Here is a 14,032-nt window from a genome sequence, read left to right on the forward strand (position 1 = left end):
TATTTCCATTTTATATACTCAAATGAAAATATTATAAAATAGTTTTAATTCTACTAGAGAAAAATCCAAAATTAGCATATAAAATTTTATAGAATAAATGAAATCATGGGTTCAGATTAATGGGAAAGAGAGTATCAGAAAAGTTCATTTACTTACTATCTAAATAAATCATCTAATATCATAAATGAGTATTTCTTATTCACTTGCCAAAACCACTCATTTTTATCAACAAACAGGTGCTAAGTGTCTACTGCGAGCCCCTCATTGTCACCCTTTCTAATCTATATTCCATTCTTATTCTTGGGAGTTCAGGTAAGAACTTCAGAGCTTCTACAAAGTATCCAAAGTACAAGAACAAAGATCAATCTACCTTTTAGAATAAACATAAATATTAAGCACTTACTTAAATGTGGCCACTTTGTTTATGACATTCTCTAAGCCAGTTTCATTATTTTCCTGTTGAAACAATATTTTTGTCATTTTTACCTTCATATAATGACTTCCACTTCATTGTGAAGTGAAATAAATTTTCAACTGCATCTCTGAAGTACTTTGTAAATAATTTTTAAAAGTTCAATTTCCATTATTAAAAAATTAGGTCTAAAACCAATTATCTATGTTTTGGGAGACCAACTTCGTAAGAGATAAGATGTATGTATAAACTGTTTAAGAAAGGTTATCTAAGTTTGCTTTCATATGTGTGTATAAGTACACACATACATCTACAGCATACACACACAGTATTACCAATACTTCAAAGAAAAGAAGCTCTTCTTTATGTAGTATATTCATCACCCCCATCATTTATGTACATGCCCATGCTATACTAATCCCTAAAACCAAGGTAACAAAATTAATGAGCTCCAACTAGTAATCTATAGCAATACACATGTCTAGATGTCCTAATCTACTTTCTGCAAATATAGTAAGTTTTTTTTCTGATTGACCTGATCTTTTCCTTAAACAGGGAACACTATTTTTTTACAAAGCCATTTAAAATTAAGATAAGGACCCAGTCAAACTACTACAGTAAGCTCAGATTCCTGCAGTCTTGTAAAGATAAGAAATGTAAACTTCCTTAAAAATATATATACTTGGCCAGGTGCAGTGGCTCACACCATTAATCCCAGCACTTTGGGAGGCCGAGATGGGTAGATCACGAGGTCAGGAGTTCAAGGCCAGCCTGGCCGACATAGTGAAACTCCGTCTCTACTAAAAATACAAAAATTAGCCGGGTTTGGTGATGCACGCCTGCAGTCCTAGCTACTCAGGAGGCTGAGGCAGGAGAATCACTTGAACATGGGAGGTGGAGGTTACAGTTAGCCAAGATGGCAGCACTGCACTCCAGCCTGGGCAACAGATCGAGACGCCGTCTAAATATATAAATATATATATATTTTCATATTCATTCCTTGGCCGGACGTGGTGGCTCACACCTGTAATTCCAGCACTTTGGGAGGCCAAGGTGGGTGGATCACTTGAGGTCAGGAGTTCCAGACCAGCCTGGCCAATATGGTGAAATCCCATCTCTACTAAAAATACAAAAATTAGCCAGGTGTGGTGGCACGCACCTGTAATCCCAGCTACTCGGGAGGCTGAGGCAAGAGGATCGCTTGAACCCGGGAGACGGAGGTTGCAGTGAGCCAAGATTGTGCCACTGCACTCCAGCCTGGGTGACAGAGCAAGACTTCGTCTCAAGGAAAAAAAAAATGTATATATATTGTGTATATATACACACACACACACACACATATATATACACACACATATACACACACACGTATACATATATCCCTATTCTACTTCTTTGGAAAGTCTTGACCGTACAGGTAAGTATAATTATTTTTTAAGAATCATTTTTCTAATTCATATTCAAATCTCAGAGGGAAAAAATATCAGACTCAAAATCTGTAGGACTATTACCACAGTATCTGTATATACAAAAACACAAACACCACCTGTGGCGGTCATGGTCATGTGAATGCACTTTGCAGACATCTAATTACAGGAAGTAAATGACCACGTGCCTCAACTGCTGTGCTCTGGTGAAACCAAGGCCAAGCTTCTCACCAGTCATTTCCAGACAATGAGCAAGGCAGAGATACTCATGCAAGCTCATTCTGGGAGACATGGGAAGGCACAGATGGAAAGGCCATTGAAGCCCAGCAGTCTGGGATGCTTCTATTTAACTTTCCTTCCCTCTTTATTTCACTGGGAATCAGGTTTGCATCAGAATCTGATGCTTCCCCTTTTCGTTCCCAGATCCCTCACCATTGTCTTTAATAAAAATCTTAATGTTTTGTCACAAGATCTGCTTCTCAGAAGACCCAGATTAACACACCAGCCAGTTCCAGTATCTCAGGAAGTTCCCTTTTTTCCTCTGGAGTAATCTTTATTTTAAAGTAAACAAAAAGTAAAGGAGTTTCTCCCAGAATTAAAATTTATACCACTAAAGGATGAAGGTTATTGGTTTACATCTATAAGGTAATAATATAGGACTTTTTGCCTAAAATTTTGAAGTAGTTTCCAATTAAAGAAAAAGAAAAATCTACCCCATCTTGAGGTAAACAGATATAAAACCAAAATCAGACTTACATTCTCAGGTAAATTTTTGGCAATGGCACTGTGTGGCATAGGTTCAATGCAAAGCAAGTGAATAATTTCTCTCATTGTGACCTCTTCTTTGGTCACATTTCCCACTCCAGGTACATAACGCTCACCTAGTTCAAACAATTTAAAACAAAAAAAAGTAGAATAATTGTTTTCTATTTAAATCTCTCCCCATCAGAAGCACTTACACACAGAACATTGCATCAAATTAAGTCTGTGAGAGAGGGGCAAAAGTTATTTGAATGTGTTCTCGCATCTGAACAAGAATCTATGTTGAAAGACAGAGGCAGAAAACTGTGACCTGAAGGAGAATCCAGGCCTTGTCTTAGCTTACTTAGACACATACACACAAACACACATACATATACACACACATATGTATACATACACATACACATACTCACACATTATAAACAAGGCCCCTCAAATAAATTAGCATGTGTTTCTAACCCAGAACACATGGCTGATGGCATCTGAATGAGCAGTGGCCATCACTGAATAGCTTTTCTTTCAAGATCTTTCTCAATTTTGTCTCTACCTGTTATTTAACAAAGAACAAAGTGAAAACTGAAAAACAAAATATTTTAAAATGTCTTTATGTGTTAAATGACAAAACAGTAATACGTATTAAGAATGACTGGTGTTGTGAAAATGCCCACAAGGTCAGATTTCCATTTTTCATCACAATAAACTGCCAAATGAAGAGAGAAAATAGCTAAAATAAGTATGAGAACTTCACTGGTGTCAATAGCATCTAATTCCCATTGCCGTAAGAAAGCTTACCATATCTGGCCTTATGTCACCACTGATTTTCAACACTACAGTGTCTGTACGAAGTCCTATGATATCGACAAGAGGGTTACAAAGAAACCCCTTGCCTAAGAGATTTGATGAATTCTACAAATTTGCCAAAGAAAGACTTTTTGTCAAGTGAACTCGTTTCCAACACATTCATTCCTCTTTACATTTGTAAAGCATTTTGTAATTTTCGTAACTTTTCACCAAAAACAGTATCCCCTAGAATTTTAGTGCTAGAAGATACCTTGGAGATCATGTAGGTTACCTCCACATTTTACAAATCAGGAATCTGAGGCCCAAAGAATGCAACTGCATGCTCTTGAAAGCTGGTAGCAAGGCCAAGACTAGAGCTCCTGATTTTAAATCCAAATATTTTTCTGTTTCTTAATGATTTTCCACTATAGATCAGAAATATAACTTTTTAAACAAAACTGTTGACTCCTGAAAGTAACAAACGTACACTCAGGAACAGAGCAAGTATTAACTAAAAATCAAATCACAAGAGAAAAAAACAATAAATTTGGGCAAACACAATAATAGTAAAATAACAGTAGGAATAATAAAACAGTAAAAATAAAACAGCAAAATTATACTACAATATTAGAAATTCTTCATATAGTACTCTAAGGACAAATGTAAAAATTTCCCTTGAGTTTTCATAATTTGAAAAAGTATATAATCAATTTTAAAATATTTTACACATTCTTAATTTGCCCATTTTTTCCCATCTGCTTCTAACTGGCATATTCTGGACAGGAGGAGTTAGTAGCCTGGAAGGTTTAAGTCTCACTCAGCAATAAAGGCTTACTACCCTTTCTGCTGAAACATGTAGCTAGTCTAGCAACTAGCTCTCTGACAAACAATAAGTAAAAATGAACCCATGTTTACAGACTTACGTAACAGCTAGAATCCCCAGCTAAAGAACTATTCAAACCAAACAGCGTTTGGTGCAGTAAAGTAAATAACAAAAGCCAGAATGAGAAATCAAGAACAAGATGATAGCCAGGCGCAGTGGTTCACACCTGTAATCCCAGCACTTTAGGAGGCCAAGGCAGGTGGATCATCAGGTCAGGAGTTCAAGACCAGCCTGGCCAATATGGTGAAATCTTGTCTCTACTAAAAAAAAAAAGGTACAAATATTGGCCAGGCATAGTGGCACATGCCTGTGGTCCCAGCTACCCAGGATGCTGAGGCAGAAGAATCGCTTGAATCCAGGAGGCGGAGGTTGCAGTGAGTTGAGATCGCACCACTGCACTCCAGTCTGGGCAACAGAGAGAGACTTCGTCTCAAAAAAAACAAACAAAAAAAGAACAAAATGATGGTAATGAATGTACCAGCTGGTAAAATCAACACAGACTATGACATAGCATATATTTGTATTTAATAGGTTAGAATGTAGTATTTCCGCACTGATTATTTATATTAATCTCAACTGAATTATAAGACACATTTCTATGGGTCAATGTCATAACTTGATAGACATTATTTCTGGCAAAGAACACTCTTTTTCTTTTCTCTAAGTAACCTTAACAAAGCTAAGTATGACCAATATTTGCACAAAATTATTAAACAGAATGACACAACGAAAATACATTTTACTTAGACCTATAATATATATGAAAATTTTAGCACTAAATGACCTCCAAATTAGTCAAAACATTTACAAATCAGGTACTGAAAAATAAAAATGTAAAATCTGTACTTTTGCAAAGGTGATTTTCTAAGTGCAGTATTTGAATAAGGAGTTAAATGATCAATTATAGTTCATATAAATGGTCTCTCTAAAAAGTAACCCATGTTCTATTTCAAAACATTGTGTTTTAATCTTACCTACAATATAGATGAGGACCTGAAGCATTTCTTCTATTAGTGTATTATATTGTTTAATCAAATCCTATAGAATCGAAAAACAGTAAATTAGTTATGCAAGAACCAAAAACCTCCATAAAATATGCATTTCTGGATGAGACTTATGGTCCATCCAGTCTAGTATTTTTTATCCAGTCTAGTATTTCTGTGTGTGTGTGTGCAAAGCACAAATAGTTACAATCATTCCCTTTTTTGACATCAAATTCAACAATACCTGGCATATAATTGCCAAATACTGTCATCGTCTTCATTATCATTATCGCCCACATAGTCATAACTCAGCACACTAATGCTAATCTCCGGCTCTTCCTCTATTATTTGCTGCCTTCTTACCTGGGTTAGTGAGAAAGTGCCCTCAAACAGACTCCCAACAGTTATATGGCGAGAGTATCCTTCTCTAACACATCCCTCATTTAAACACTATTAAATCAGATACTGATTTTCACTAAGTATAAAATAACTAAAAATTAGCTCTGCATTTTATATCCTATTCATGTTAGCCCTTTGCAAGTAACTTCTATTTTTTTCATTTAAAAAAATTTTTTGGCCAGGTGCAGTGGCATGTGCCACTGCTTCCGGCTATCCTAGAGTTCTTTAATTCTTGAATTTGATTTAGAAATTGTATATGAATTGTATAGAATTGTATAGCCAGGCATGGTGATGCACACCTGTAATCCCAGCACTTTGGGAGGCCAAGGAATGCGGATCACAAGGTCAGGACTTTGAGACCAGCCTGACCACCATCGTGAACCTTGTCTCTACTAAAAATAGAAAAATTAGCTGGGTGTAGTGGCGCGCACCTCTAATCCCAGCTACTCAGGAGGCTGAGGCAGGAGAATCACTTGAACCCAGGAGGTGGAGGTTGCAGTGAGCCAAGATCGAGCCACTGCACTCCAGCCTGGGCGACAGAGTGAGACTCCGTCTCAAAAAAAAAAATTATATATTTATTTATTATTTTTCCAAAGAAATTTTACTAGCAGGAGTAACTTCTAATTTCAAAGAATAAAATAATGTGATTTCATGAATTCAAAGTAGTTAAGGGCTACTTTATAGGTTGGTACTTCAAATGTTCAAACAATAAAGATGTGGCCAGGCATGGTGGCTCACGCCTATAATCCCAGCAATTCGAGAGGCCAGGGCAAGCAGATCACTTGAGCTCAGGAGTTTGAGACCAGCCTGGTCAACATGGTGAAACCTCAACTCCACTAAAAATACAAAAAATTGGCCAGATGCAGTGGTTCACACCTGTAATCCCAGCACTTTGGAAGGCTGAGGCAGGTGGATCACAAGGTCAGGAGTTCGAGACCAGCCTGGCCAACATGGTGAAACCCCGTCTCTACTAAAAATACAAAATTAGCTGGGCGTGGTGGTGCATGCCTGTAATCCCAGCTATTCGGGAGGCTGAGGCAAGAGAATCGCTTGAACCCAGCGGGGGCAGAGGTTGTGGTAAGCCAAGATCGCGCCATTGCACTCCAGCCTGGGCAACAAGAGCAAAACTCCATCTCAAAAAAAGAAAAAGAAAAACGTGTCGTTTTATCTACCAAATCCACTTCTAAAAATGTGTCTTAACAAAACAGAGAAGTATTTAAATACCGAGCTACAAATGTTTATAAGACCAACCAACTAGGAAGACCTCTTCAGTAATAGACTTCAAAGTATAATGCATCATATAGTGCAATCCTATATAGTTATCAAAATTGATATAATTGTATATTTATTTCATGACAAGAAAAAAAACTGCACAATATGTTGTTAAGCATAGGAAGCAGATTACAAAACAGCACAGACAGAATGATACCATTTTTGCTTTAAAAACAAGCAAGACACAAACTTTAAAAGTGATCATTTCTAGGAAGCAGTGTTTTTCATGTGATTTTTTGTTAATCTACATATTCTAATTTTTCTAGATTAAAAAGATTATATATGTGTATATATATGTGTGCCATATGTATACATGTCATTTCGGGAGGTATGGTTAAAAAATAACTTTTAAAATATGGCTAAATACGACTGAAATAAAATATGACTAAAATAGTAACAATATTTCCTTTGAAATTAATTCACAGAATTTACAGGTTGTATACCTGGTCTTTTGTAGATAGGGTCTTGTTAAAAGCCTCGGCAAGTTCGTACCTCTGAAGTACCAGTAACAAGAACTTATTGGGATCCATTAAAGATGCACCAATCTGTGAAAGAAATACAGCATCACATTTCTTGTGTATTATATGGAGAAACATTTCGTCTTATGTAGGACTGTCAAAAATTATAAAGTAAGTTTGCAGAAGATAATGTAGTAGTCCCTTCTATTTCTATGTGTCATATTCAGTTTAACGGTGAGAGTGTTTTAAGTTAAAAATTATTGGCCGGGCGCGGTGGCTCAAGCCTGTAATCCCAGCACTTTGGGAGGCCGAGACGGGCGGATCACGAGGTCAGGAGATCGAGACCATCCTGGCTAACACCGTGAAACCCCGTCTCTACTAAAAAATACAAAAAACTAGCCGGGCGAGGTGGCGGGCGCCTGTAGTCCCAGCTACTCGGGAGGCTGAGGCAGGAGAATGGCGTGAACCCGGGAGGCGGAGCTTGCAGTGAGCTGAGATCCGGCCACTGCACTCCAGCCCAGGCGACAGAGTGAGACTCCATCTCAGGGAAAAAAAAAAAAAAAATTATTAGATTATCTTCTCTTATTAGAAAGAATTCAAGAAGGAAGATGAAGACACAAATATCAGAAACAATTTAAATAGGTACCTGAAGCATGATGATATCTTTATCATACATTTCTTCTCTGCACTTAACGTCTTGGTAATAAAACACCTATAAAGTAATAGGTAGAATAAATGCTAAAAGAATTATTTTATTTCAAGCAAAATTCTCAAGAAAACCTATCCTTTAAACTTTCTCTAAGCTAGAAACCCCTAAAAAATCCTTAGTGGCAAAAAATAAATTGCAAATCTATGAATCATTTAAAAGGACTTGTGAGGATGAAGTGAAGAAATATGGCATGAAATCACTTCAGAGTTAAAAATGTTCTACATTGGTTATTACTCTCACATATAACAAGGGAATTTATTTTCCCTAAGTTTAAAATACCTACTTCAATAAAAATAAACCAATTTCTACACCCAATCACAGTACCATTTTTCTTTTCTTTTTTTTTTCTAAATTTCATTTTAAGTTCCAGGATACACGTGCAAGACGTGTAGGTTACACAGGTAAACGCGTAATACCATTTTTCTTCCAAGTGATAACAAGACCTATCTCTCCATCTTTTAAGAAATGCAAGGCCGGGCTCAGTGGCTCACGCCTGTCATCCCAGCACTTTGGGAGGTTGAGATGAGTGGATCACCTGAGGTCAGGTGTTCAAGACCAGCCTGGCCAACATGGTGAAGCCTCATCTCTACTAAAAACACAAAACTAGCCAGGCATTGTGGTGCACACATGTAGTCCCAGCTATTTGGGAAGCTGAGGCACGAAAATCACTTGAACCCCGGAGGCAGAGGTTGCAGTGAGCCGAGATCACACCACTGCACTCCACAGCCTGGGCAACAGAGTGAGATTCTGTCTCAAAAAGAAAAAAAAAAGAAAGAAAAAGAAAAGCACTACTCCATATTTACTCCAAAATAGAAGAAAAAATTACAAGGTGGCCTTCAATTAAGACAGATGGTGGGAAGACTAAAGGCCTCTAAGTAAGGTAATTCTCAGAAAAGAACTATGTTAATGGGGAGGCCTCTGGTGTTACTACTGGCCCTCACCTAATTTATCACACAAGCATCCTAGTTTATAATTCAGATGGAATACACAGTAAACAGGATAGCAGAAATGTCTATATAGTTCTTAGAACATTCATCTCTAAGAGTTTATAAAAGAGAATAGTAGCAAACACTTAGTAAAATCTAGGAACATAGGGTAAAATTATATAAGAGAAAAAAATTAGAAAATGAACACATTCATAAATATGAATAATAGGCTTTGCTGTACCTGACTAATAAGAGACAGCCCATTTCTTCGCCACATCTCAGCAACAACCTGAGCGACCAACACCAGACAACGTAAAGGATATTCCACTAGTACCTCTACTTGAAAGTCCTCCTGAAATAGAGTGAGGTCAATTTTATCATTTCTCACAGAGCTTGGATGTCTCTCCAAGATACAGCACTACATATTATTCAGTTTTCTCATGTGTAAAATGGAAGAACTTGAACTAGATGACTTCTAAGTCCCTGTGACTCAGATTACAATGTACTATATGAAGATGCAAAATTACTAAATGGGAATTATTCAGGTGGGTTTCCAAATATTACTTTCCTTCTCATCCATCAACCAAGAGGTATTCAGAAATAGAACATAAACAAATCAATACTTAGTAGAATCACTTACAAAAGACACAAATTCATGTAGTCTTGAAACAGCACCCAGCCTGCTTAAACGTACATGAAGACCTAAAGTTAAAAAAAAAAAAGAGAGAAGATGAGAAAACAAACCCAATTTGTTAATCAGTTAACTCATCAAGTTTAGAAACTTGTGCGATTTGATTTGGCTGGGCGCGGCGGCTCATGCCTGTAATCTCTGCACTTTGGGAGGCTGAGGGGGTGGATCACCTGAGGTCAGGAGTTCAAGACCAGCCTGGCCCACATGGTTGAAAGCCCGTCTGTAGAAAAATACAAAAATTAGCCAGGTCTGTAATCCTAGCTACTTGGGAGGCTGAGGCAGAAGAATCACTTGAACCTGGGAGGCGGAGGCTGCAGTGAGCCGAGATCATGCCACTGCACTTCAGCCTGGGTGACAGAGTGAGACTCCATCTTGGAAAAAAAAAAAAAGAAGAAGAAGAAACTTGTGTGATTTAAACGTATGTTTACTGAGTTTAGAAGTGACACTCTAGAATGCAGACTACTGATCTCTAATTTTGAAACACAGTGTTACTAACATATTTAAAATTCTACACTGTGCAAGGTATGCTCATACCTTATACAAAAATAACAGTCTCTCAAGATATCTTTATTCTGCTTTTAGCCATGTATCAAAAGAAACGAAAATTAATCTAAGTATTTTTTAATAAAAATAGAAGCAATATAAAATCACATGATGTCAATTATGCCATATACAAACATTAACTCAAAATGGATCAAAGACCTTAAACACAGGTTTAAATATAGGTGCTAAAACCAAAAAATAAAATTCATAGAAGAAAACATAGGGAAAGGCTTCATAACATTAGATTTGACAATGAGTTTTTTGGATATGACACCAAAAGCACAGGCAACAAAAGAAAAAAATAGATAAACTGGACTACAACAAAAACTCCTGTGTATCAAACGAGACCATCAGCAGGATAAAAAGGCAACCCACAGAATGGGAGAAAATATTTGTAAATCACATATCTGATAAACAGTTAATATCTAGAATTATATAAGTAACTCCAAATGAACAGCAAAATTATACCCAATTAAAAAATTGGCAGAGCACTTGAATAGACAGTTCTCCAAAGAAGATATACAAATGGCCAACAAACATGTGAAAAGCTGATCAAAATCACTAATCACTAGGGACATGCAAATCAAAATCACAATGAGATACCACTTCATATCCATTAGAATGGTTATTATCTGGGGGGAAAAAAAGGAAAAATAGCAAGTGTTGGAAAGGATGTAGAGAAACTGGAATCCTAGTGCATGCTGGTGGGAACGTAAAATGGTACAGCCACTAAGGAAAACAATATGATGGTTCCTCAAAAAACTAAACATAGAATTACCAAATGATCCAGCAATTCCACATTTGGGTATATACCCAAAATACTGAAAGCAAAGACTTGAACAGATACTTCTACATCCACGTTCACAACAGCACTACTCACAACAGCCAAAAGGTAGAAGTAACCCAAGTGTCCATCAATGGATAAATGGATGAACAAAATGTGGTATATCCATACAATGGACTATTATTCAGCCTTTAAAAAAAAGGGAATTCTGACATGTATTATGACATAAACCTGAGGACACTATGCTAGGTGAAATAAGCCAGTCACAAAAGGACAAATACTGTATAAGTCAACTTTTAATAGGTACCTAGAGTAGTCAATGGGTAAGTATTGTTTAATAATAATAATATTATTCTATTTCAGTTTTGGCAGTTTCATTTTTAGAAGATAAAAAGCTTTTGGAGAAGGATGGTGGTGGCAGTTGTAGAAAATGTGAATATACTTAGTGCCACTGAACTGTACACTTAAAAATGGCTAAAATGCTAAGCTTTATGTCATGTACATTTTCTTATCATTGAAAATATAAATATATACACTTCAGTAAAGATATTTTTTAAAAACCCTGACAAATGAATGGCCAATTTACATGGAAATGCAAATGATTAAGGAGAATCTATGATTTCTTCCTTTTAATGATAAAGAATGATAGAGATAACACACTAATGAAATTGGTCAGAGAGAAGGTTTAGAAACCAGCAACCAGATTTTATTATATTTAAATTTAGGTGGGAGATGAATTACCACATTAGTCTGTAAGTACACACTATAAGGATCCATAAGTCAACCCAGATAAAACAAAGCCCAGGTAAATTAGCATCTTTAAATAGGTGTTCTAGTGGCAGCTCCTTGAAGGGCAGTGACAGCCCTTAACTGTAGTATCTGACCTGAGCATGTCTGAACATACTGAGCACAGAACAAAAATAGAAATGATTCTACTAAATGAATATCTAGAAACAAAGCTAATGTATATGTAAAAAGAAAAAACAAACACTCACCAGCAAGGGTCCTAGAGAGTGGCAGATGTATGCTTACAAGATCCTCAGATACTCTGTAGGACTTCGTTTCCAAACTATGTCCACACAATTGTACTATTGTCTTGCTACTAGATATGAAACTGGTACTGCACCTCATCACAGCTTTGTGACATTCTTTATAAGCCACAAGTAAGAGTTCTTCCTAAGAGGAAAATAAGAATACAAAAAGTTGACAAGTTGTCTACTTCAACACTCCTTTTTTTTTTTTGAGACAGCCTGTCCTGTGGCCCAGGCTGGAGTATAGTGGCATAATCACAGCTCACTGCTCAACCTCCTGGGCTCAGTTACCTGAGGTGATTCTTCCGCCTTAGCCTCCTGAGTAGCTGGGACTACAGCCACGTGCCACTATGCCCAATTTTTGTATTTTTTGTAGAGGCAGGGTCTCTGCATTTTGCCCAGGCTGGTTTTGAACTCCGGGGCTCAAGTGGTTTGCCTACCTTGACCTCCCAAAGTGCTAGCATTACAGGTGTGAGCCACCATGCTCAGCATAACATGCATCATTCAATAAATATTTACTAAATATGAGTGGAAAATTGTTCTATGTATTACTAAGTCTACCTCCACAGGATCTGCGAACTTGCAGGAAACATAAGCTATACCCATATATGCACTTATAATCAAAGTAAAAAATAAGTACCATGTAAATGGTACAAACTAATTGCTCTAAGAGGGGGAAAAAAAAGAATCACAAGGAACTGGGAAGACATATTTGTGAAAGCAGCTTCTGATGGGCCCTAAAAGAATATGCAGAATTTAAATATGAGGAAAGATAAGGAGAAGATGGCATTCTAAGCAGAGATACAGAATAAATAAAGACAAAAATAAGAGAAATACAACTCCTATTCAGGCAGTGGAGAATAAAGAGTAGATAAATGAAACAATTTATGGATGAAACAAAGCATTTGAACTGGAAATGTGCCTTGGCACAGGCATGTGAATACACTGATGGAGGCTGCAGTGTAATGATGTAGTCAACACACTGCTTCAAGAAGAATTAATGTGGGTCACTGAAGATGATAGATTGGAGAGGATAAAGTTAGGAGATATAGAAACCAACAGGAAGATGACTATGAAGTAAAGTGATAAGGGTCTGAACTAGGATGGGGCTGTCACAACCAAAAAGAATGAACCCATAGAAAATGATTAGGATTATAAAATATATTGGGGATAAGGAAGAATAAAATCTGGGTGAATATAGCAGGAAGAGAGAAGTTAAAGACCATTCTTTTAAGACAGTGTTTCTATTTTTATCTTGAAAAAGGAACTCCATGGTCAAATAGATGATTTGGAAACATCCTTCTCAGAAATCAGCATACTGACTAACTAAAGGGTTTTAGAAATTCATTAGTGGCTGGGCGTGGTGGTTCACGCCTGTAATCCTAGCACTTTGGGAGGCTGAGGCCGGCGGATCACGAGGTCGGGAGTTTGAGATCAGCCTGGCCAACATGGTGAAACCCCATCTCTACTAAAAAATACAAAAAAAATTAGCCGGGTGTGGTGGCGCACACCTGTAGTCCCAGCTACTCAGAAGGCTGAAGCAGGAGAATCGCTTCAACCCAGGAGGCGGAGGTTGCAGTGAGCCAAGTTCGTGCCATCATACTCCAGCTTGGGTGACAGAGCAAGACTTCATCAAAAAAAGAACGAAAGAATGAAAGAATGAAAGAACGAAAGAAAGAAAAAAGAAAAGAAGAAAAGAAAAGAAAGAAATTCAGTAGCTTTAAAAACAAAAAAGCAAACAAACAAAAACCTCTTTTTGTTTAACCGAACATTTCTGAATCTTACATGAATCCAGAACACTTTTCCCTTCAAAACACCTGTTAACATTGAACATACAGAATATAGTGGCTCTGAGATTTCCTACATGGATGAATGTAATAGTAATGTCACTAATAAAACAAGGATAATCAAAATGAGAAAATGTGGCCGGGTGCGGTGGCTCAAGCCTGTAATCCCAGCACTTTGGGAGGCC

At 37.1% G+C, this 14,032-nt stretch overlaps 1 protein-coding gene across 1 annotated transcript in view; it reads right to left on the bottom strand.

Moving 5' to 3' along the window:
• UBR1 (ubiquitin protein ligase E3 component n-recognin 1) overlaps positions 1-14,032 on the bottom strand; it is a 158,669-nt gene that overhangs the window by 81,293 nt on the left and 63,344 nt on the right. Inside the window, exons 15-22 of the mRNA XM_011941205.1 lie at positions 12,025-12,205; positions 9,652-9,713; positions 9,253-9,363; positions 8,023-8,088; positions 7,362-7,463; positions 5,239-5,302; positions 2,596-2,720; positions 404-456 (exon numbers count right to left, since the gene is read on the bottom strand). Coding sequence (XP_011796595.1) covers positions 404-456; positions 2,596-2,720; positions 5,239-5,302; positions 7,362-7,463; positions 8,023-8,088; positions 9,253-9,363; positions 9,652-9,713; positions 12,025-12,205 — 764 coding nt within the window. The remainder of the gene's footprint in view (positions 1-403; positions 457-2,595; positions 2,721-5,238; positions 5,303-7,361; positions 7,464-8,022; positions 8,089-9,252; positions 9,364-9,651; positions 9,714-12,024; positions 12,206-14,032) is intronic.

The sequence above is a fragment of the Colobus angolensis genome, unplaced genomic scaffold (genome assembly GCF_000951035.1).
Source record: "Colobus angolensis palliatus isolate OR3802 unplaced genomic scaffold, Cang.pa_1.0 Scaffold199, whole genome shotgun sequence".
Classification (NCBI taxonomy): Eukaryota; Metazoa; Chordata; class Mammalia; order Primates; family Cercopithecidae; genus Colobus; species Colobus angolensis.